The sequence below is a fragment of the Muntiacus reevesi genome, chromosome 1 (assembly GCF_963930625.1).
Source record: "Muntiacus reevesi chromosome 1, mMunRee1.1, whole genome shotgun sequence".
NCBI classification, from domain to species: domain Eukaryota; kingdom Metazoa; phylum Chordata; class Mammalia; order Artiodactyla; family Cervidae; genus Muntiacus; species Muntiacus reevesi.
In genome coordinates this window covers 170,247,845-170,269,108 of record NC_089249.1, presented here as the reverse complement: position 1 = coordinate 170,269,108, position 21,264 = coordinate 170,247,845, and the positions used below count along the sequence as shown (strand labels likewise).

Genomic DNA, 21,264 nt, shown 5'->3' with positions numbered 1-21,264 from the left:
CAATAACCAAAGTTACTATTTATTAAGCACTTACACTGTGCCACGTGCTATGTTAACGACTCTACAAGTTTCATGACTCGATGAAATATCGTTCCCATTTTACAGGTAAAGAAACCAAGGCACAAAGAGTTTCAGTTATTTGCCAAAGGTACAGCTTATGGTAACTAAAGGAGCTGGGAGTTTTAAGCCGAACAGTCTAATTTCAGGGCCAATGCTCTTAACCAACATTTCCTTGTCTCACCGGAGTACAATTCACACTTTGAGGCTAGAGATAAAGAAGCATATTACATTGCCTGGGTGAATCAATATGGGAAAGCTTAACAGAGGCAGTACTCTTAGGGCAGGGTTTTGAAGAATGAACCAGAGTTCACTACATAGAGAAGAAATGGAAGGGCATATAAAAGGGGAGAGAACCAGAGGTCATAACCATGTAAGAATAAAACCACATGGCAGATCTGAGATAAGCCGTTCGAGATGGTCTGTCTAGGACAGAGAGGAACGATGGGCGACGGTACCGGAGATGGGGGAGCCACATGACAGAGAACACGGCTCCAAAAGGTGGGAAGCAGTGACTGTATTGGAAAGAAACTGGATTTTATGTTCAAGAAGGTCTAGCCTTGAATTTGGGTTCCACAGTTCACCAGTCCATGGGGCCTTGGGTGATTTATTTCTCTAAGCTTCATTCTGCTTCTCTGTAGAACGGTCTCTTGTGACAACTGAATGGGATAATGAATATGACAGTACCGAGCATTAGCCAGTGACAGGCATGTGCTGGATGCCCAACTAAAGGCAAATCCTCCCTTTCCCTCCACTTCATCTTGAGGATCAAAGACAGTGAGGAAACAGGATTAAATCTGCATCTCAGAAAGACCACTGTGGCAGAGACGAGGTCTGAGCTGGGGCAGTGGGCAGGATGCTCTCAGTAGCACAGAGTCACCAAAGTCAGGGTAAGGCTAGACGTGATCCGAGCTAAAGGACCTGAGGAGGGTGAGAGCTGGCCCTGCCTGACAGCTAGTTAAGAAGCAGAATCTACAGGACTAGCAGCTGGGAGGCATGAATGAATCCCAAGCTTCAGGTATGAGCATCTGGAGGGACAAAAGATGCCACTTCCTGTGTCAGGGGGTCCAGGAGGAGGGGGGCACTTTGTGGTGTGGACGGCAGGCAGTTTTGGACACCATGGGGTGGAGTGTGTGCAGGGGGCACCCCAGTGGAGAGATGGAGCTGACAGCTGGATACACAGAAGCAGTGTGCAATGGAGATAAAAGTGAGTTTATTCAGAGGTCCTGAACTATCCTTACTAATGTCATTCTACAGGGTTAAGGTCTATTCAAGACAAGGAGCCCATTTTTTTCTTGTTTTTTCTCTTTTTTTTGGCCGTGCCTTGCAGCATGTAGGATTCAAGTCCACTGACCAGGGATCAGACCTGTTCCCCCTGCAGTAGAAGTGTGGAGTCTCAGCCTCTGGGCCGCAGGGAAGTCCTGAGAATGAGCCCATTCTTAAATGTCAGCTCCTTGGTATGTACAAGCACAGAAATGAAGGCATCTCACTCAGTAGGTACTCAGGAAAGTTTCCCTCCCACACTCACTAGATGAGCACCTACTGTGTGCTAGACGCTGGGCCAGGACCAGCACTATACCATGAAAAGCATGATCTCATCCCTGCCCAGAGTTTCTCTGAGTGGAGGCAGCCAGGCAAACTGCCACGCAGCAGCTCCCAGAACTGTTATAACCAAGGGGTCAAGGCACAGTGACAAGGCACAGTGACAGCTGAGGGGACTTAGGAAGCCTTCTTGCAAGAGGCAACATTTGTGTTGAGATATCCATTCATTCGTTCAACAAACATTTACTGAGTATCTATTATGCGTCAGGCACTGTTCTAGCTACAAAGAATTCATCTGCATATAAAAGAAAATTCCTACCCTCATGAAGCTGACATTCCAGTCGGAAGAAAACAGACAATACTCAAGATAAATAAGTAAATATCTTCCCTAAATAAACTTCTTTCCCAGCAGTAAAGAATCCACCTGCCAATGCAGGAGATGAGGGTTCAACTAGGGTTTGATCCCTGGGTTGGAAGATTTCCCTGGAGAAGGAAATTGCAGCCCACTCCAGTATTCTTGCCTGGGAAAGCCCATGGACAGAGGAGCCTGGTGGACTACAGTCTATGGGATGGCAAAAGGATCGGACGCGACTGAGCGACTAAGCAACAGACAATGGTAAGTGAAGTGGTGATCAGTGCAGAAGGAGGATGGGAGGACACTGCACTAGAAGTAGGGGTGTGGAAATTGCATTAAAGGGGTCAGAGAAGGCCTCACTGAGAAGCTGACACTTAAACCAAGACCTGGGGGAGGCAGAGAGGAAGCCTAGTGGTTATCTGGAGGAATAGCTTTCGAGATAGCACAGCAAATGCAAAGGCCCTGGTGTGCAGAGGCCGGCACAGTTGAAGAGCATCAGGAAACCCAAGGGGATGGCATGTTGGGAGAAAGGAGGAGAGGGGCAGGGATGGGGGTCCATGGAGGACCTTCGAGGCCACTGCTAGGTCTTGGGGTTTGACTGGAGTGAGATGAGAAGTCAGCGGCAGGTTCTGAGCAGAAGATCTCATCTGATTGGTGTATTAACAGGATCCCTTGAGCTGCTGTGTAGACAACAGACCAAAGAGGAAGAGGGCAGAAGCAAGGGGCTTGTAGAGGCTACTGCAGTGATTCAGGAGAGAGAAGTTGGTGGCTTGGACCAGGTGGTACCAGGGAGATGGAGTCAATGTCTGGCTGCGTTTTGAATGCTGAGCTGGTGGGATGCACTTCAATTGAGAGTTCACTGCCTGGTAGGATCAGGCGAAAGGGTGTCCTGGGCAGAGGAAACGCAGGAGCAAGGCAGCTGCGGGTGCACGTGTGGCATTTAGAGACACAGTCAGGACTGTCTGAGCTCAAAGGGCAACACAGAGATGGCAGAGCTGGGTGGGTGGGAAGGAAGGGCTGCCTGGTGAAGGGCCTCGGATGCCAGGTAAAGGACTGCACCTGTCCTCTTCCTCCCTTTTTTCTCCTGCTGCCTCCAATCCAGGTGACCTGCCCCCATAAAGGAGGGTGGGAGGAAAGGTAGACATATTTGCTTTGCTCGGTTTTAAATTGAGTTTTCCTGGTGCTGTTTGTCGTATCCAGTTGCACGGTATTTCCTGGGCATCTCTGGCAGAAGCCTGTGAAGTCTGACATCCAAGGCAGAGTTTGTCTCCTTCTGATGTAAATAACTTCACCGTGACCAGTACCAGGGAGATAAGCCCCAGGAGCCATCCAGCAGGCGGGAGATTTGTCAGCGTTGCTCCCAGCAACTGCTGGGCCTGCGGGCCTGCAAGAGTCCCACACTGGCCCTGTCTACCCCAGGTGGAAGCGTCTACACCCTTAGCCACAGTGGCTTCATCTTGACTCCACTGAAGCTTAGGAACATCATGGTCAAAGAAGAGACACTTATCTTGGATCTTGCAAGAGGAATAGGCAAGTGTGGAGGGAGAGAAAAGAAAGGGCTTCCCCCTAGAGAAAACAGGGCATTTGAGGGCAAGGAGGGGGGCCCTAATGAGCTTGGTGTGCTTGGGAAATGGGCCACTTTCCCTCCAGGTGAAGGTGTGGGATGCATGAGATGAACGGTGGGGTAGACGTGGAAAGGGAGGTGGAGGTCCGCTCAGAAAGGCCTCGGCAGGCTTGCTAAAGGAAGGGATTCTACCCTGCTGGTGTTGGGGAGACTTGCAGGGCTGTCAGCAGAGAGTGAAAGCCAGGTCTGCTTTAGAAAGTGACTCTGGTCCCCGCATGATGGATGGATGCTGTGGTTTCGGGGGCAGCAAGGATGGCAGGTGGGGAGAAGTAGTGAGGAGAACAGTGAAGAGGCCATTCCCAGCATCAGAGCCTGAACTCTGGGCAGTAGGAAAGAGGAGAAGGAGCAGAAGAGATTCAAGAGTGAGTCGGGGGGAGAAACAAGAGGATATGGCCTCCACCCTGGAGTGAACCACAAAGGAGAGGAGGAGGGGAAGCGGACCCTGAGGTCTGCAGAGGGCCAACAGCGCTGATGATGGCAGTGATGGGGACAGGGTGCCGCTTCCTTGCCCCCACGCCAGGGGTGAGTGCAGAAGAGGCTGAAAAGTGGGCATGCACGTGGTCTGGGGGCACCATGGAGAGGACCAGAGCTTGGAGCCTGCGAGGCTGGGAGTGGGCCAGGCTCCACGGGAGCAGAGAAGGCCAGGGACAGAAGCAATATTTAATGGGCAGCAGACAGAAGCAGAGGCTCCTGAAAGAAGGCAGAGAAGGAGCAACTGGGTGGAGGTTAGAGGGGAAACCCGCAGGTGGAAAGGTGAGGAAGTGGGGCAGGAGCACAGGGACCTTGAGCTGGCCCCAGGGGCCATGATGTGTGCAGGGTCTCCAGTCTCTTTCCTGTCTCCAAGCATCCCTCCTGCCCTTGCCCACCCATTCCTCACACAGAGGCCTGTTCAGTTCAGTTCAGTTCAGTTGCTCAGTCGTGTCCATGATCAACTCCTAGACTTTACTCAAACTCATGTCCATTGAGTCACTGATGCCATCCAACCATCTCATCCTCTGTCATCCCCTTCTCCCCCTGCCTTCAATCTTTCCCAGCATCAGGGCCTTTTCCAATGAGTCAGCTCTTCACATCAGGTGGCCAAAGGATTGGAGTTTCAGCTTTAGCGTCAGTCCTTCCAATGAACACCCAGGACTGATCTCCTTTAGGATGGACTGGTTGGATCTCCTTGCAGTCCAAGGGACTCTCAAGAGTCTTCTCCAACACCATAGTTCAAAAGCATCAGTCCTTCGGCGCTCAGCTTTCTTTACAGTCCAACTCTCTAGTGATCCCAGTAAGAACAGACCTGATGACACCACGCCCGCCCCTCCATAGGAACCTTGGAAAACTTCACTGTTATTCGGGATAAAGCAGAATAACTGGGGGCTGACAAGAACCTCACAGGGCTTCCCCTCATACCAGCCGCTCCCCCACCTACTTCCCATAATCATACTGGCCTCCTCCCAGCTCTTCTACTGCACCAAGCATCTCCCTGCTCAAGAACCTGTTGAAATGCTATTCTCTCTTTCTGGAACCTTCTTCCCTACCTCCGTGGGCCTGGTTGGCCCCTCTTTAGCCTTTAGGTCCCAATCTAAGAGTCATTTCCTTAAGGATGTTTCCAGAAACAGAATACTCCCTCTCCCCATCATATATTTTCAGAGTACCACATACTTTACCATAATTAATTGATCAACTAATTTATTTAATGTCTAGACAGTAAAATCTGTGAGTGCAGGGTCCATGTCTGTTCTGTTCTCAGCATTTACCACACTTCCTAGTATATAGGAGGCACCCGGTAAATATCTGTTGAACACATAAATGAAGCAGGAAACTGAAGCTCAGAAAGATTCAGTAACTTTCAGAAGGTGACACAGTAGGTGACCAAGTTGGGATTTCAGCTGAGCTCTCTGGTACCTGGACTATGATATGGTCTCCTCTACTGGGGAAGCTGGTAAAGAATCCGCCTGCAATGTGGAGACCTGGGTTCAATCCCTGGGTTGGGAAGATCCCCTGGAGAAGGGAAAGACTACCCACTCCAGTATTCTGGCCTGAAAAACCCCATGGACTATACAGTCCATGGGGTTGCAAAGAGTCGGACACAACTGAGTGACTTTCATTTCACTTAACTACATCACACCTCCTGAAACTGAGCAAGACCCTGCAGGATCTTTTCAGAGACAGAGCCTCCCCCACCACCCTTGGTATCCCCTCCCTCTTGTTTCTTTAGCCTCCTAGGTCTTCTTCCAATTCCAAAGAGTAATTTTAATTAGAAAAGTGAGAAAATGCAGAAACAAAGGGAAAGAGTCAAGCAAGACAAATTAATACATCTACATCTGTGTCTCCATTTCTTCTCTGTAAATAGGTCCCTCCATACTAATTTTCTAGATTTCATATATATGCATTAATACACAATATTTTCCTCTTTCTGATTTACTTCACTCTGTATAACAGGCTGTAGGTTGATCCACCTTACTTCTACTGACTCAAATTCATTCCCAAATGCCCCAGTTTTAGTCAGTGACTTCTAGACTGTGCTGAACTGAGGACTCGGGAGTTTGAGACCCTCTGGCTAGAGGCACACATCTTCTCTGAAGATGGTACCTTTGCTATTGGAGTCTTCCCTCCCTCTTAGGCTCCTCTGACACCCTTGTTCCTGCATCATCCTGTTTTGATTGAAGATGCTGTAAAAGTTGTTTGGAGATTTTCTCACACTTTAAACAAGGCGTCATATTTCATGGTTACAACCTCAGAGTCGTAAAATATAACCTTCAGCTGACACCACACTCCTAAAATATTAATTTACACCTCCTCCTTCTCTGGCGATGGGCATTCTCCATCGCCATTAAGTCATGTCTATTCTAGGGTGCAGGTGTGTTATGCTGATAGCTGCCTTTTCAAGTTTATGACTTTATTTATGATCATCTTTAAATTCCGCTGAAATTTCCTCAATTAACTATAATTTTAGAGAACTCTCCCTCAGTCCATTTTGATGTCTGCTAACTCTCCAGTGATTCACAAATGTCAGGTAGGGATGAAGGAAGTTGCATCATGCCCCTCCCCACCCCTCACCATTTGAAGCCAACTCCAGTGCACTATCTTGGATGCTTAGAAGCTGTGAGGTCTTCAGCACTGGGGTTCTGTCCACATCCTCCCTGCTCAGGGCTACGCAGCTTCTGAGAAAAGGAAAATCCCAGTTGGCCCCTCTTGGAGAGAAGCCGCCAACTGACAACCCAAGTGCAAGGCTGAGAGAGCCAGGGAGTGAGAGCCCCAAAGCCACCAGCAGCATCCCCTTTCCTTCTGCTGCGAACCTCAGTGTCCCTGTCTGCTCGGCCTCATCAACTCCCTCTTCTGGGGGCTCAGAATTCTGCCCCTTTTGTCACTGTTGTTGTTCAACGGCTCAGTCGTGTCCAGTTCTTTGTGACCCCATGGACTGCGGCACGCCAGGCTCCCGTGTCCTCCACTATCTCCTGGAGTTTGCTCAAATTCATGTCCATTGAGTCAGTGATGCCATCCAGCCATCTCATCCTCTGTCACCCGCTTCTCCTTTTTGCCTTCAATCCTTCCCAGCATCAGGGCCTTTTCCAATGAGTCAGCTCTTCACATCAGGTGCCCCTTTATCCTTGGCTTTCTCGAGAACACCCCTTCTTTTTATTTAATGAGAGTATAATTGCTTTACAATGACGTGTCAGTTTCCGCTGCACAACGGTGTGAATCCCCTGCCCTCCTGGGCCCCCTCCCACCCACCTCTAGATCAGCACAGAGCACCGAGCTGAGCTCCCTGCGCAAGGCAGCAGCTGCCCTCTAGTTAGCTATTTTATGCACAGGAGTATACCTATGTCAATGCTTCTCTCTCAGTTCATCCCACAAGCACACCTCTTTCTAAAATGAAGAAACTGCCAATTGCCCAAGGGCATCGCTATTTCTGCCACCCCCAGACTCCTTCCATTGACACTGCCCCCGAGGTGCTGTTCGGAGAGGAGAACGTAGACAGGACACGGTCTGTGATGTACCTCTTCTTTGTTGAACTTTCATTAGGCCAGATGTCATGACAGATGCTTCCCTTGCATCTGCATTTTCTCATTTGATTCTCTACCTGCTCAAAGAGACAGGTGTTATGTCAACCACACTTTACCGAGGAGAAAACTGAGGCTCAGAGAGTTTTTAAAACTGGCCCACAGTCACATGGCTACTAACTGTTGGGTCCAGGATTCGAATCCAGGATGCTCAGGCTCCACGCCATTATCCACCTCTTTCTCTGCCACTGGGGTCTCAGCTTCTGCGATACCAGCCCTGACACAGGCTCCTGGAAGCCCCAGACCCGGGACGGGGGGTTTTGCAGGTGGGAGAAGCCTCCTCCTGCTCTCCTTATCTTCTCCTGAGGGGCCTGAGGCAGGGGCTGTGTGCTGTCTCCACAGGGAGGGCCCCACCACCCATGCTCAGATAGAGCTGGGCAAGTTCTTGGGTCAGGTTTCTTCATGGGAAACCTTGGCCCCTCAGACCCAGGCCCCCACCTTCAGGCAGCAATGCCCAGCAGAACCACCTCAGGCCCTTCCCTGAGGTTTCTCCTAAGGAGCTTCCGGGACAAGTTCAAGAGGAAGGTCAAAGGGAAACCACAGGAGATGCAGCAGCCCCTGGCCTGGTGGACCCGTGTAGGGGATGCACCTCAGCGGGGACCAGGGTCTTGGGCTCTGACCAAGCTGCGGCAGCTCTGGAAGGAGCGATGTCCCCATGAGTCTCCTGCCATGGGTCATAAGCCACTGTCCTCGTCTGCAGTAGACAGGGGTGGCCAAGATCATGACTGGTCGGCACACAAACTTGGGTGGAATCCCCTTCTAGCTGTGTGACCATCAGCAAAGTACCTCCCCTCTCCAACCTCAATTGCCTCACTGTAATATCTTAATCTCCTGGGATTTTTTTTTTTTTTTTTGGTGAGGATTAGGTAACGCAGGGTCTGGTACCCAGTTTGTGCTTGATAAATGCTGGCCAGTGGTGGCCATGGCTATCAGAATCACGAGAGCTAACTGTCACTGAGTCACTACTGTGAACATGGCCCTCTGCTGCATGCTGAGTGTTCAGCAACTCGAGCCTCCCTCCGTCTTGGGAGTGAAGTACGGCTCTTCTCATCATCCACAGGTGAGAAGACCGGGACCGGGAAGTTGAGTAGCTAGCCCAGAGTCCCTCAGACAGGATTGGAATCCAGGTGACTGGACTCCAGAGCCCAAGTTCTGAGTGGTTTTGCTACAGTAACAGGAGTGATGGCAATAAAGTGAAGTGAGAGTGTTAGTTGTTCAGTCAGGTCTGATGACTCTTTTCAACCCCAGGGACTGTAGCCCTCCAGGCTCCTCTGTCCATGGACTTCTCCAGGCAAGAATACTGGAGTGGGTAGCCATTCCCTTCTCCAGGGGATCTTCCCTACCCAGGGATAGACCAAGTCTCCTGAATCGCAGGCAGATTCTTTACTGTCTGAGCCATCAGTGATGGCAAAGACGACAGATGTAGGACCAGTGATCCCAGTAGCAGTGGAGGGACACTGTACTTAGGAGTGTTCTCTGGGGGCCATGGTCCCTGCCAAGGCCCCATGGTCAGAAACACTCAATGTCCACACTGCCTGCCATGGCCTTTGGGGCCTGCTGTATGTTGTGTAGTTGGCTCAGTACAAGGGGGCCCAGCGTGCAGTGCCCAGGCCCTCTAAGCTATCTCCATGACCATGGTGGCTCTCTTATCCCTCTCCTGATCTTTCTAGCTCTGAACTGCCTCTAGCCATAGAACTGATACCCCTCTTCTTGGAGATATCATAGGCATTTCAAACCTGACCTAGACAAAATGAGCTCTCTTGACTGTCTTTAGGGTACACACTTCCTGCTCCCTGCCCTAGTCACCCCCATTTTGGTTACGAGCATCCCCACCCTGCCAGCACTCCAGATAGAGCCTAGGAGTCAACCTTGACTCTTTGTTTCACCAGCACCTGCATTCATTTCATCACAAGGCTGCTGGCTATGCTCCTAAACCACAGACCCAATCTGCCCCCTTCCCTCCATCTCTACCATGGCCACCCTTGATGGAGAGGCGTCAGTTCCAGCCTGCGCACCTGCAGCAGCTGCCTCCTAACTGGCTTCCTAGCTTTTCCTCTTGCCAACTAAAAGCCCTCTCTCTCTAGCACCCCCCAAATTTTTAAGTCAGTTCAATTCTGCCACTCCTCTGCATAAAGCTCTTTCCTGGCTACATCCTGAACTTTGAATCAAACCCAAACTTCTTGTCCCAAACTTGTCCACAGCCCCATCCACTCCCCTCATCTCCTCCCCTGACTCCACATTGCCCCATGGACTGGTTTTCTCTTCTTCTAACATGTCAAGCTCTCTCCCACCTCAGGGTCTTTGAATCTGCAGTTCCTTTCCCCAGGTCTTCACACAATAGGCTCCTTCTTATCATTCAGGTGTGCTAAGTCACTTCAGCCAAGTCTGACTCTGCGCAAACGTATAGACTACAGACTGCCAGGCTCCCTGTCCATGGGAATACTGGAGTGGCTTGGTATACTCTCCTCCAGGGGATCTTTCCGACCTAGGGATTGAACCGAAGTCTCTTGGTATCTCTTGCATTGGCAGGCAGGCTCTTTACCACTAGCGCCATCTGGGAAGCCCTGTCATACAGGACACAGATCAAATGTCACCTCCTGAGAGTCCTCTCCTGACAGCTCCCTTCCTTCTCACTAGCTATTTCATCTCCCTCATAGTTCCCATGGTAATCTGAAATTTATTTCTTTGACTTTTGTCTGTTTCTGCCTCCCAGATGCTAAAGTGTAAACTCTATGAGCTCATGGAACTTGGTCTGACTTCTTCATCACTGCAGTTCTCTGCATCTAGAACAATATCTGGCACTTAGCAAGAATTTAATAAATAAAGATTGAGTCAGTGACTGGCTAGCACACAGTAGGTATTCAATCAAAAGTTGTTAAGTTAACTCCTGGGACATCCTTGGAGGTCCACTAGTTAAGACTTTGTCTTTCAACACAGGTTGGAATGTGGGTTCAATGTCTGATTGAGAATCTAAGGTTCCACATGCCTCATGGCTAAAAAATCAAAACATAAAACAGAAGCAATATTACAATAAGTTCAATAAAGACTTTTTTTTAAAAAAGGTCCATGTAAAAAAAAATCTTTTAAAAAAGTTGTTAAATGCTGAGTGAATGAATGTGTAGACAATCACCCTTTAAGGCTACTACTCATGTCCCGGCTTTAAGATTCAGGCTTGGCAGCAGGCCAGTGACCCACAGCTCTGAGTTGGCATGGCTAGAGTTGAATGCAGGTTTGAATCCATGCTCTCTCCATGTCTGACATTCTGCTCTGTCTCATATTTTGCAGGTTCCTCTCTCTGGATCCAGAACATTTGGAATACAGCTGGGAACTGGCCACCCAAGCTGCTGCAGACCAAATGCCCATCTCCCTGGGTTTGGGGGCAGCCTGGGCTTGGACCTCAGAAACCAAGTTTTTCTTGTTCAGGCTGCTTTCTTTCCACCATCTGCCTCTCAGCCCCCAGAGCATCTGAACCCCTTTCGTTCCCCCATGCAGCCCTTTTTGATCCAGGGCCAATGCACCTCACAAGTCAGAGGCGCGTTGCTGAAATCCACATGGTCTTCCTTATTGTGAATCCAAGAGGTTCCACAAGGTTCAGGGCTTCCAAGGACCTCTGCCTTTGAAAAGATGCCCCCAAATAACACAAACTGAAGGGAAATCTTGCCTCCTTTCCTCTGCCAGCTGGGCCAAGCCTTGATGGGCTAGTAGCCTTGGGATGGGCCTCGTGAGAGGTCAGACTCACACCTGCTCTGCCCCCAGGCCCCAGCTGGTCCCTGTTCCCTCTTGGTTTGGGCTGTGTCTCCAGACTGAGTCCTCCTTTCAGCTAGGTGGGGGGCATATACTGTTTGAGGCAGAGGTACACCATCCTTCAACATGCTCTGCGAAGCCTAGGACCCAAAGAGCTAATGTCACACCAAGCTGCTGGGCAGGTGGGCTAAACCAGGCCGGTAATTTCTCCTTTGGGTTCGTAGGCCTACATAATCCTGATGGTGAATTAGACCCATCCAGCCATCCATTCACTCAGCAAGTATTTACGGACCACTGCCCAGTGGATGAAGTTAATCCACTCACAGATGCTATCCCCTGAGAGTTCTATGAGAGAGGAAGAAAGGCCAAAAGGCTTTAATCCTCCCCAAGTCTGAATCCATTAACTCTGGCAAAACCGTGGCTCCTGGCGTCCAGTGCACATGAAAAGCACCCTTCTCTGTTCCTTTCAGTTTGGCCTCCTAAGGAAGGGCACTTTGGAAAATCACTCTCAGAAAATCATGGACATTATTGGGAATGCTTCTTAGCTCTTCATGCACCATGTAGTGAATTAGAATAATGGACCCTGAACCATAGGAAATGGGGGGCCTGGGGGCTCTGAGAATGGGACAGTGCTTTGTTCCCCCCCCAGTTTTGAGCAGAGCCTCCTCTCAGCCCCCTCAGGCCCTCAGGAATCTCCGAGGCTCGAAGTCCTCCTGAAAGTAAGATTTCACGTTCTTGGCTGACTTCCCTAGACTGTGTGTTCTGGAAGGGAGCATTTCTGATGTGGCTAATTGCAAGCTACTTAGAAACAACTTAGAAAGATCGGTCTGGGACTCCTTCCAGAAGGGTCTCGTGCTCCATGCTAAGGAATCTGAACTTGACCCTGTCAGTGATAAAGAGCCACTGGCAGGAATCTAAGCATGAAGTGATGTGGTCAGATCTGTGTCTTAGGAAGTTCACTCTTGCGATGGAGAATGAATTGGGATGTGTGTGCTAAGAGGGCTGGAGATCCTCTGCAGTGAGACGGTGAGAGCTGAGAGAGCCTGGACCATCAGCAGTGGGGTCCCCTGAAAAGCGGCAGAGGTGTGGAGGGGAAGGTCAGTGCAGAGAAGGAGTTGTCAGGACACGGTGACTAAGGATGCTGGGAGCAAAGAGGGTGAGGAGAGTTAGATGCCCCTGGCACGTCTGATTTGGCCACCTTGAATGGTGACACTTATCACCGAGTTGGGGATTGCAACAAAAAGAGCAGGTTCAGGAAAGTAGAAAGTGTTAGGTTTGGACATGCCTCATTTGAAGGGAGGGGTTCAAGAGTGTTTGAGACAATTGTGGGCCAGATGCTTAGGACAGAGGGAGGGTTGGAGATCAAAGTGTCACTCCAAGCAACAGCTGTCACTCCAAGCAACAGCCCTAGTGGGCTTCCCCAATGGCTCAGTGGGTAAAGAATCCACCTGCAATGCAGGAGACACAGGAGATGCAGGTTCAATCCCTGCGTTAGAAAGATCCCTTGGAGAAGGAAACAGCACCCCACTCCAGTATTCCTGCCTAGGAAATCCCATTAACAGAGGAGCCTGGTGGGCTACAGTCCATGGGGTTGCAAAGAGTCAGACACGACTGAGCGACTAAGCACACACAGCAGAGTGGATGAGAAAGTCCAAGAGATGAAAGAAGTTCCCAGTGAAGAGGCCATGCTGGACTCTGGCATTTAAGGGGAAGATGGGGAGAAAAATCCAGTGGAGAAGGAAGGTGGGGAGAATTATCATGATCTGAGAGGCTGAAGAGAAGTCAGGAGTAAACTGGGGGAGAGCTGTGCCCCTCCAAAGGCCCTGCACACCCATGAATTACTGCTGTGATGTGAACACTCGGGGAGAACCATCACCCCAGCCCACTCCATCCTCGGAAAGACTAGCCAAGAGTTGGCCATGACTGAGCACGTGCACATGCACACATGTGTAGAATCTAAAAAGAGTGATATAAACAAACTTATTTTCAAAACAAAAACAGACTTACAGATGAAGAAACCAGATTTATGGTTACCAAAGGGGAAGCCAGCGGTGGGGGAGGATAAATTCAGAGTTTAGGATTAATAGACATATACTATTACTTATAAAATAGATAAATAACCAGGTCTTACTTTATAGCACAGGGAACTATTAATATGTTCAACAGCGTGTAGTAACCTATAATGGAAAATAATCTGAAAAGGAATATATATAGATATATGTACATCTGAATCACTTTGAAAATGAAAGTCGCTCAGTCGTGTCTGACTCTTTGTGACCCCATGGCTACAGAGTCCATGGAATTCTCTAGGCCAGAATATTGGAGTGGGTAGCCTATCCCTTCTCCAGTGGATCTTCCTGACCCAGGAATTGAACTGGTGTCTTCTGCATTGCATGCTGATTCTTTACCAGATGAGTTATCAAGGAAGCCTGGATCACTTTGCTGTACACCTAAACCTAACACAACATTGTAAATCAGCTAGTCTTCCTTTTTTTTTTTAAAAAAAAAAAAGAGAGAAAGAATATGGGAAGGGAATATTTGAAAATCATGGTTAAAACAGGTAAATTTTGCTTCTTTATTCTTTTCTGTATTTGCTAAGATCACTTAAAATGATCATGTGCTATTTTAGTCATCAGATAAGTGGCATGAGAAATTATCTTAGAAATAAGCTTGATTATTGTGGGGAGAGGGAGAAATGGGCTGGGAAAAGGGTGATCAACTGTCTGAGTTTGCCTGGAACTGAGGGGGATGTCCATGATGCAGGACTCTGGGAGCTAAGAAATGGGGATGTGCTGGGGAAACCAGGACGAGCTGGTCACCCCAGCTGGGAGGTTGAGGTCGAAGTAGCACTGGAGGGAGATGGGGCTCCCTGGGGGGCAGTGTTGGGGTAAAGAGGTTCTGAGCATATTTGAAGGCTGAGAAGAGGAAACCATTAAACAGAGGGAGGCGCTGAATTTAAAGAAAAGAGAGAACTGCCAGGGTGAGGTCGGGAGGAAAGCAGTCAGGAGAGAGCCATTCACAGGAGACACGTTGGTAACAGGAAGAGAAATGATGTCTCTTCTAAGACAAGAGGGCATGAGCAGAGGGCAGACCAGCTAAAAATAAATTTGCTGATGTGGAGGAAGGAGGTTGAGGGAGTACAAACCTGAGGGCTAGGAGGTCTGATGAGGCCTAAAAGCCCCCTGAATACGTGGGGCCCCTGAGGACCCTGGGTGGCCCAAAGACATGCACTCCCCACAGTGGGGACCCCACCTCCTGCTGGAGCAGATGGAGACCGGCTCCCACCGGAAGGTCCAGCAGGCCTCCCAGGTGCCATCCACCCCTAGACCCGCCCTGGCCACCTACCTCGGCAGGAGGGCAGTGGGAAGTCCCACGTGGCGCTATTCTCGGAGCCGGCGTGGCAGGTGAGCACAGCGTGGCCCTCCAGGAAGAAGCCGGGGTTGCAGCTGTAGCGGACCTTGTCGCCGAGGTTGAAGGTAGAGCCCTGCTGGACGCCGTTGGGCAGCCGCCCGGGGTTCCCGCACGTGTGGCTGGGAAGAACTGTGAGCAGAAAGAGAGATGCAGCCCATGAACGGGGCTCCAGCCCTGATCCCCTGCCTCCGAGCACCACCTCTCTGGGTGACCCTCCTCCCCAAGCCTCCTCTCTTCCCTAGGACAGGACCGCCATCCTCACGGCTGCCTGGCCCCTGAGTACTCACAGGGGCCACGTGCTCAAAAGGAGCCCCAAGTGCAATTTATTCCCGGACATCCAGGTTTCCTGCCCTTTCTCATGAGTAGCCCTGGGTGTGAAGTATGTTTGAAGCTGTGGATCAGTTCAATCAGTTACAGCTGTATCCTGCCTTCACCACTCAGGGTCATTTTATTTATCGCTACAAAAGGGTTGCACGTCCTCCTCCACAGAGGAGCCCACAGAGGGCTCACAGAGCCCAAACCACAAACGCTTGCCTGAATTGTTTTCTTGGAACTTGTGTCTGGTTGAGCTGATTAAGACTAGATAACACCACCTACATTCTCACTGGGCATGTGTGAGTGAACACTCGGTGATCATTTGATGTCAGAGGGCTGAAAACTCCACCCTCAGATGGTGCTAAGTGCCCTCAAAACGTGTGGAGGCCTGTGGCTTAGTTACATGTGTGCAGAAGGATGATCACTGCACCTTTATCCAATCACCTTTCCCCATGCTCCCCAAGCCTCAGACCACCTTGCTTCTCTAGTCTCTGTCCCACAAATATCCCAAGGCCCTTGCCTTTGAATTAAAAGACGCTTACTCCTTGGAAGAAAAGTTATGACCAACCTAGACAGCATATTAAAAAGCAGACGTTACTTTGCCAACAAAGGTCCGTCTAGTCAAGGCTATGGTTTTTCCAGTAGTCATGTATGGATGTGAGAGTAGGACTATAAAGAAAGCTGAGCACCGAAGAACTGATGCTTTTGAACTGTGATGTTGAAGAAGAATCTTCAGAGTCCCTTGGACTGCAAGGAGATCCAACCAGTCCATCCTAAAGGAGATCAGTCCTGGGTGTTCATTGGAAGGACTGATGTTGAGTCTGAAACTCCAATTGGCCACCTGATCTGAAGAACTGACTCACTGGAAAAGACCCTGATGCTGGGAAAGACTGAAGGCAGGAGGAGAAGGGGACAACAGAGGATGAGACGGTTGGATGGTATCACTGACTCAATGGAGATGAGTTTGCGTAAACTCCAGGAGTTGGTGATGGACAGAGAAGCCTGGCGTGCTGCGATTCATGGGGTCGCAAAGAGTCGGACATGACCGAGCGACTGAACTGAACTTGCCTTTGGGAAGGCAGATCTGAGACTTGTTCTCCCATCTCGATGGGATGCTTTGTGAATAAACTCCGCTCTTTGCTGCAAATGTTGGCGTCTCAGCGCTGTGGCTCGCTGTGTGTTGGGCAAAACGAACCTGGTTCAGTAACAAGTCGATCCCATCACTTGAGATGCCCCAGGGAAATCACTTTAATCTCTTGGGTTTGATTGCTCTGATCTCAGACTCCACAGACCTTCCCACTAGATATCGTGGGAGGGACACAGACAGTGGCATGGAGTAGGTGCTCATTAAACCCTATGTCCTTTTTTTCATGCCTATCTGCCCTATCAGCCAGAAGAGGACTTTGGCCCAGTAGGTTTAGGGGAGTTGAAGGGGTAATTAGTGCTGGAAAGAGGCAGTGAGGTAGGGAGACAACAACCTCAGTTCTGATCAGACTGAGCCGTTTCAAGGGGAAAATGGGGAGCCAGAGAATACCACATCCAGTGTGCTACATGAGCCAGAGCAGTGAGGGCCAGCTGCCATTGTGTGTTCATTATGCGGAGGAAATAGTCTTGCTGAGGGTGTTAGAGCATCATGACTGCCAATCAGGAGGGAGGAAGGGAGCATGTATTGCCTCTGTGCCCAAATCACATGTTCACCCTGACTCAGTTCCCCCTACCCTGTGCCTTTCTTCCTCGAGTTGGAACTGCCTGCGCCCAGAAGGTCCCTCCTCTCACCATTCCACACCTCCTCGTAAGGTGAAGACAAGTGGTCACAGCTCTTCCCAGACTGCCATCCGAGTGCATGCATGCGTGCTCAGTTGCTAAGCCATGTCTAACTCTTTGCAACCCCATGGATTATAGCCCTCTAGGCTCCCCTGTCCATTGGATTTTCCAGGCAAGAATACTGGAGTGGGTTGCCATTTCCTCCTCCAGGGAATCTTCCCAACCCAAGGATCAAACCCACGTCTCCTGCATTGGCAGGAGGATTCTTTAGGACTGCACCACCTGGGAAAACATGCCATAAAAGTACTTCTCCATGACTTCATCTGATGATGGTTTATGGACACCAGCCCTGAGAGGCCATAGAGCAGGACAGTGGAAAGTACAGGCCAAACAGCCTCAGTGCTTGGGTTCACATCCCGCCCTGGTGGCTTACTACCTGTGGGACCCTGAGCAAGTCTCTTCACCTCTCTGGGCCTCAGTTTCCGCCTTTGTAAGAGGCAGTTCACAACAGTACCTTCCTCTGGAATTGTTGTGACAATTAAATAAGTGGAGGTATATAAAGCTCTTAGAGCCTGGATACAGAGAATACCATACAAGAGAATCTGAGTTCCCAGTCCAGTAGGACATGCATATGGTTAAAGGTATACCAAGTCCTTTATAGTGAGATAGGAACCAGACAGGGGACCAAACCCAGTCAGGGGTTAGTCAGAGCCAGCTTCCTGGAAGAGGAGATGTCTATGCTGAACCGTGCAAGATTAGTAAGAATTAGCTAGGTCAAAGGGTGTTCCAGGCAGAGGAAATACCATGTGGAAAGACCCTGAGGCCAGAGACAACCTAAGAGCTCAGGGAGCCTGGAGTAAGAGGGGAGGGGTGGCAATGATGAGAGAAAAAGAAATGGAGATGACCAGCCTGGATTCTAGAAAGCGTCCCAGGTCCTTGATGTACCCTCTTCCAGCCCATATTGCTATTTTTCAGGACCATCTCAGCCATCCACACTGATCTCAGAGCCCTCAGAAAGAAGGCTTTCCCTCTGCCTTCTCCTCTCCTCCTCCCTTCTTGTAGAAGGAAAGTGCAGACTTTGGTACTAGCTTCATCTGGTCTGAAGCCAGGTGCTGCCACTGTCTAATTCCCTGGCCTTGAGTCATGTGACCTCACGGAGCCTTACTTTCCTCACCTGAAAAAGGACAGTAATATCTAGGGGTTGACCAGGTTACCGATCATAACCAGTACATGGCTGGCACAGTGCGCAGCAGAGTAGATGCTTAACAATGGCAAATGTCGTCCTTCCACTGTGCTGTAGGGCCGCGCAGACCCTGTGAGCCTAACACAGTGTCTGGCACTTGTAGGGATACATTTGAGTGTTCATTACTTAGTCGTTTGGAAGAATTCCTCATTGATGCATTAATTCCTTCATGCAATGAAAACGTATTGCGGGCCAGCGGCACTCTATGCTGGTAATAGAGCGGTGAACTGACAAAAGGGTCTCTGCCCTTAAATGGTTTATGTTTTTGTGGGAGAACTATCTTAAGGGCTAAAGAGCTCTTCCCTGCTTATTTCCTACCTCTGACAAGTGAGATGACCCAGACAAAAGGATTGACCTCATCACCCTATTAACTTAGCTAAGAATATAGTCTTTGGGCTGCAGGATACCTTAGCATTTCCCATAATCCCTTGCTGCCGACTTCCTTGGCATTTCCCATAATCCCTTGCTGCCGACTTCCTTGGCATTTCCCATAATCCCTTGCTGCCGGCTTCCTTGGCATTTCCCATAATCCCTTGCTGCCGGCTTCCTTGGTATTTCCCGCAATCCCAAGCTGCTGGCTACAGCGGAGGCAGAGGCTGTAATGTGAGTGTTTGTGAGCGTTGGGGGTGCAAGGGGTAGGCCAGGTAAACATTTGGAGAAGAAAGCAAGCTAAGATTAGGGGAGGGAGCCAACCTGGGGAAATGGGCTAAGAACTGGTGTAGAACTAACGTTTCATTTTCCGCAATGAGACGCAAAAACCCAATTTAATTAAATTACTAATGTCAAATTTTTAATGAACCTACTTCTGCTTTGGGCTTCCTTCCTTTGAAATTAATGACTGGAACGTCACTATAAATAAAATCCGATTCTTTTTAAAAAGTCACTCTCAAATGCTCACTGCTCTTTACTTAATGAGCTGTTCATAATCAGACCACTCTGACCTGGTACCTCTATTGGGACTTGGGTGTAATGAGTGGGGGCTCATTTCCAACCCCACCTCCTTTTTAACTTGAGCTTTGCTCCTGAGAGGCCACACAGGGCATGGAGAGAGGGCAGATGTTGGTCTTAGAGAGGCCTGGATTCAAATCTCAGCTCATCCACCTCTAGCCAAGTGATCTTGAGCCATAACTATACCTCTCTGGGCTTCATCATTCAGTTATTCATCTGAAAGTGAGGATACTGTCTTTTTCTTCCTCTAGAGTGAAGGGGTGGATTGTATTAGCTTCCCAGGGCTGCTGCAACAAAGTGCCACAAACTGGGTGGCTTAAAACAACAGATACTTATTGTCTCACAGCTACAGAGGCTAGAAGTCCAAAATCAAGGTGTTGGCAGGGTCATGATTCCTCTGAAACTTGTAGGGGAATCCTCTTAGCTTCTGGTCATTATTCTAGAAAACTTTAATGCTCCTTGACTTATCCATGCTTCCATCCAACCCTTCACCTTCACTGGGCATTTCCCTTTGTTTCCCTGTGTCCAAATTTCACCTTGTTAAAAGGACACCGACCATACTGGATTAGGACACACTCCAATGGCCTCATCATAACTCCATCATCTGCAAAGGCCCTATCTCCAAGGAAGGTCATATCCACAGGTCCTGGGGTTAGGTCTTCAGCATCTCTTTGAAGTGAGTGTGAAAGTCGCTCAGTCGTCTCTGACTCTTTGTGACCCCATGGACTACACAGTCCATGGAATTCTCCAGGCCAGAATACTGGAGTGGGTAGCCTTTCTCTTCTCCAGAGGATCTTCCCGACCCAGGGATTGAACCCAGGTCTCCTGCATTGCAGGTGGATTCTTTACCAGCTGAGCCACAAGGGAAGTCCAAAAATACTGAAGTGGGTAGCCTATTCCTTCTCCAGCAAATCTTCCCGAACCAGGAATCGAGCCAGGGTCTCCTGCATTGCAGGTGGATTCTTTGCCAACTGAGCTATCAGGGAAGCCCCTAATCTCTTTGGGGGGTGGGGGGGGGGGCACAATTCAACTCATAACAGGGCTGATGTACAGATGAAATAAAACTAGATTTATAATACCCACCACTGAGTTCCTGGTATGTTTTGGGCCTAAAGCTACAAATTTATTTTACTTAATCCTCAAAACAATCATGTGCAATACTTATTATCCTTATTTTACAGATGAAAAAATAAAACAAAAACAAACTGAGGCACAGAGAGCTTAAGCAACTTCCCCTAAGGCCACAGAGCTAGAAACTGGCAGAGCTAGGTTGTGAATCTAGGTCTCTCTGGCTCCGTCATTCAACACCCTTCATTTTGGAATACAATACTGCTTCTGACAGAGACAGCGCCCAGTACACAGTGGGTGCTTAATGACCAAGAGTTCCCTTCCTCCCTTCATTATTCTAGACCCTGAAACAAAATGAAGGGTAATTACCTGACTGTCCAGATTTAATTGTCTGTCTTTTCTTCTCCAGTCTGATTTGCCGATCTTGTACTTTTTAATAATGTCAAGGGCAACATTTAAAGTGTGGTCTTTTGTAATGTGTCTGATGCACAACTTGCTGGACAGACAGAGATTGGAGATAAACCACAAAGCCAGACTTTCTAAGGCACAGTGTTCTTTGATTTTTGGATTTTGCCCGTGTGTTTTTTTTTTGGCACAGATATTATAACTGTTCATGCTCTCCTGTCTATAAAACTTCCCTTTGATTGCTTACAAAATGAAGAGTGGGATATTTACATCCAAGGCAGCTGAGAACAGTATTATTAAAGCTGTGCCTGACATTGAACAATTCCATTGTAGATTAGCTGTGGGGAATTTTGTCCCTTCTACAAAGCCAGGCTCTTGCCAATCAACATGATATTCTCAGTGATTGTATGACAATGAATCTCCTTTGTGGTTGGAGTGCAGCAAAAGCTACATCATGCCTTCTTTTATTTTTAATTTGGGACTTTAGTTGCCATATTATAATGAAGAGTCGTTTATGCTCTCTGGACAAGCACCCTCCATATGTTTGATTCCTTATCTTCCATCAAGTAATTTGTTTGATCTCCAGGGCCATACGGTTGATACAAACTGACAGGATGGCTGGGAGAAAGGATGCAGGAAGAATTGCTTCTTCCCCAGCCCTCAGCATGGACAGGGGAGATGGTGTTGGGTGTGTGTGTCTGTGTTTGATTTGAAGGGTAGTGGATATGGACAGGGAAGA

General features: G+C 49.1%; 1 protein-coding gene across 1 annotated transcript in view; it reads right to left on the bottom strand.

Annotated features, from left to right (window-relative positions):
• Nucleotides 1-21,264, bottom strand: part of CSMD2 (CUB and Sushi multiple domains 2) — a 677,437-nt gene that overhangs the window by 422,024 nt on the left and 234,149 nt on the right. The window contains exon 4 of the mRNA XM_065930495.1: nucleotides 14,717-14,911. Within this exon, the coding sequence (XP_065786567.1) occupies nucleotides 14,717-14,911 (195 nt within the window). The remainder of the gene's footprint in view (nucleotides 1-14,716; nucleotides 14,912-21,264) is intronic.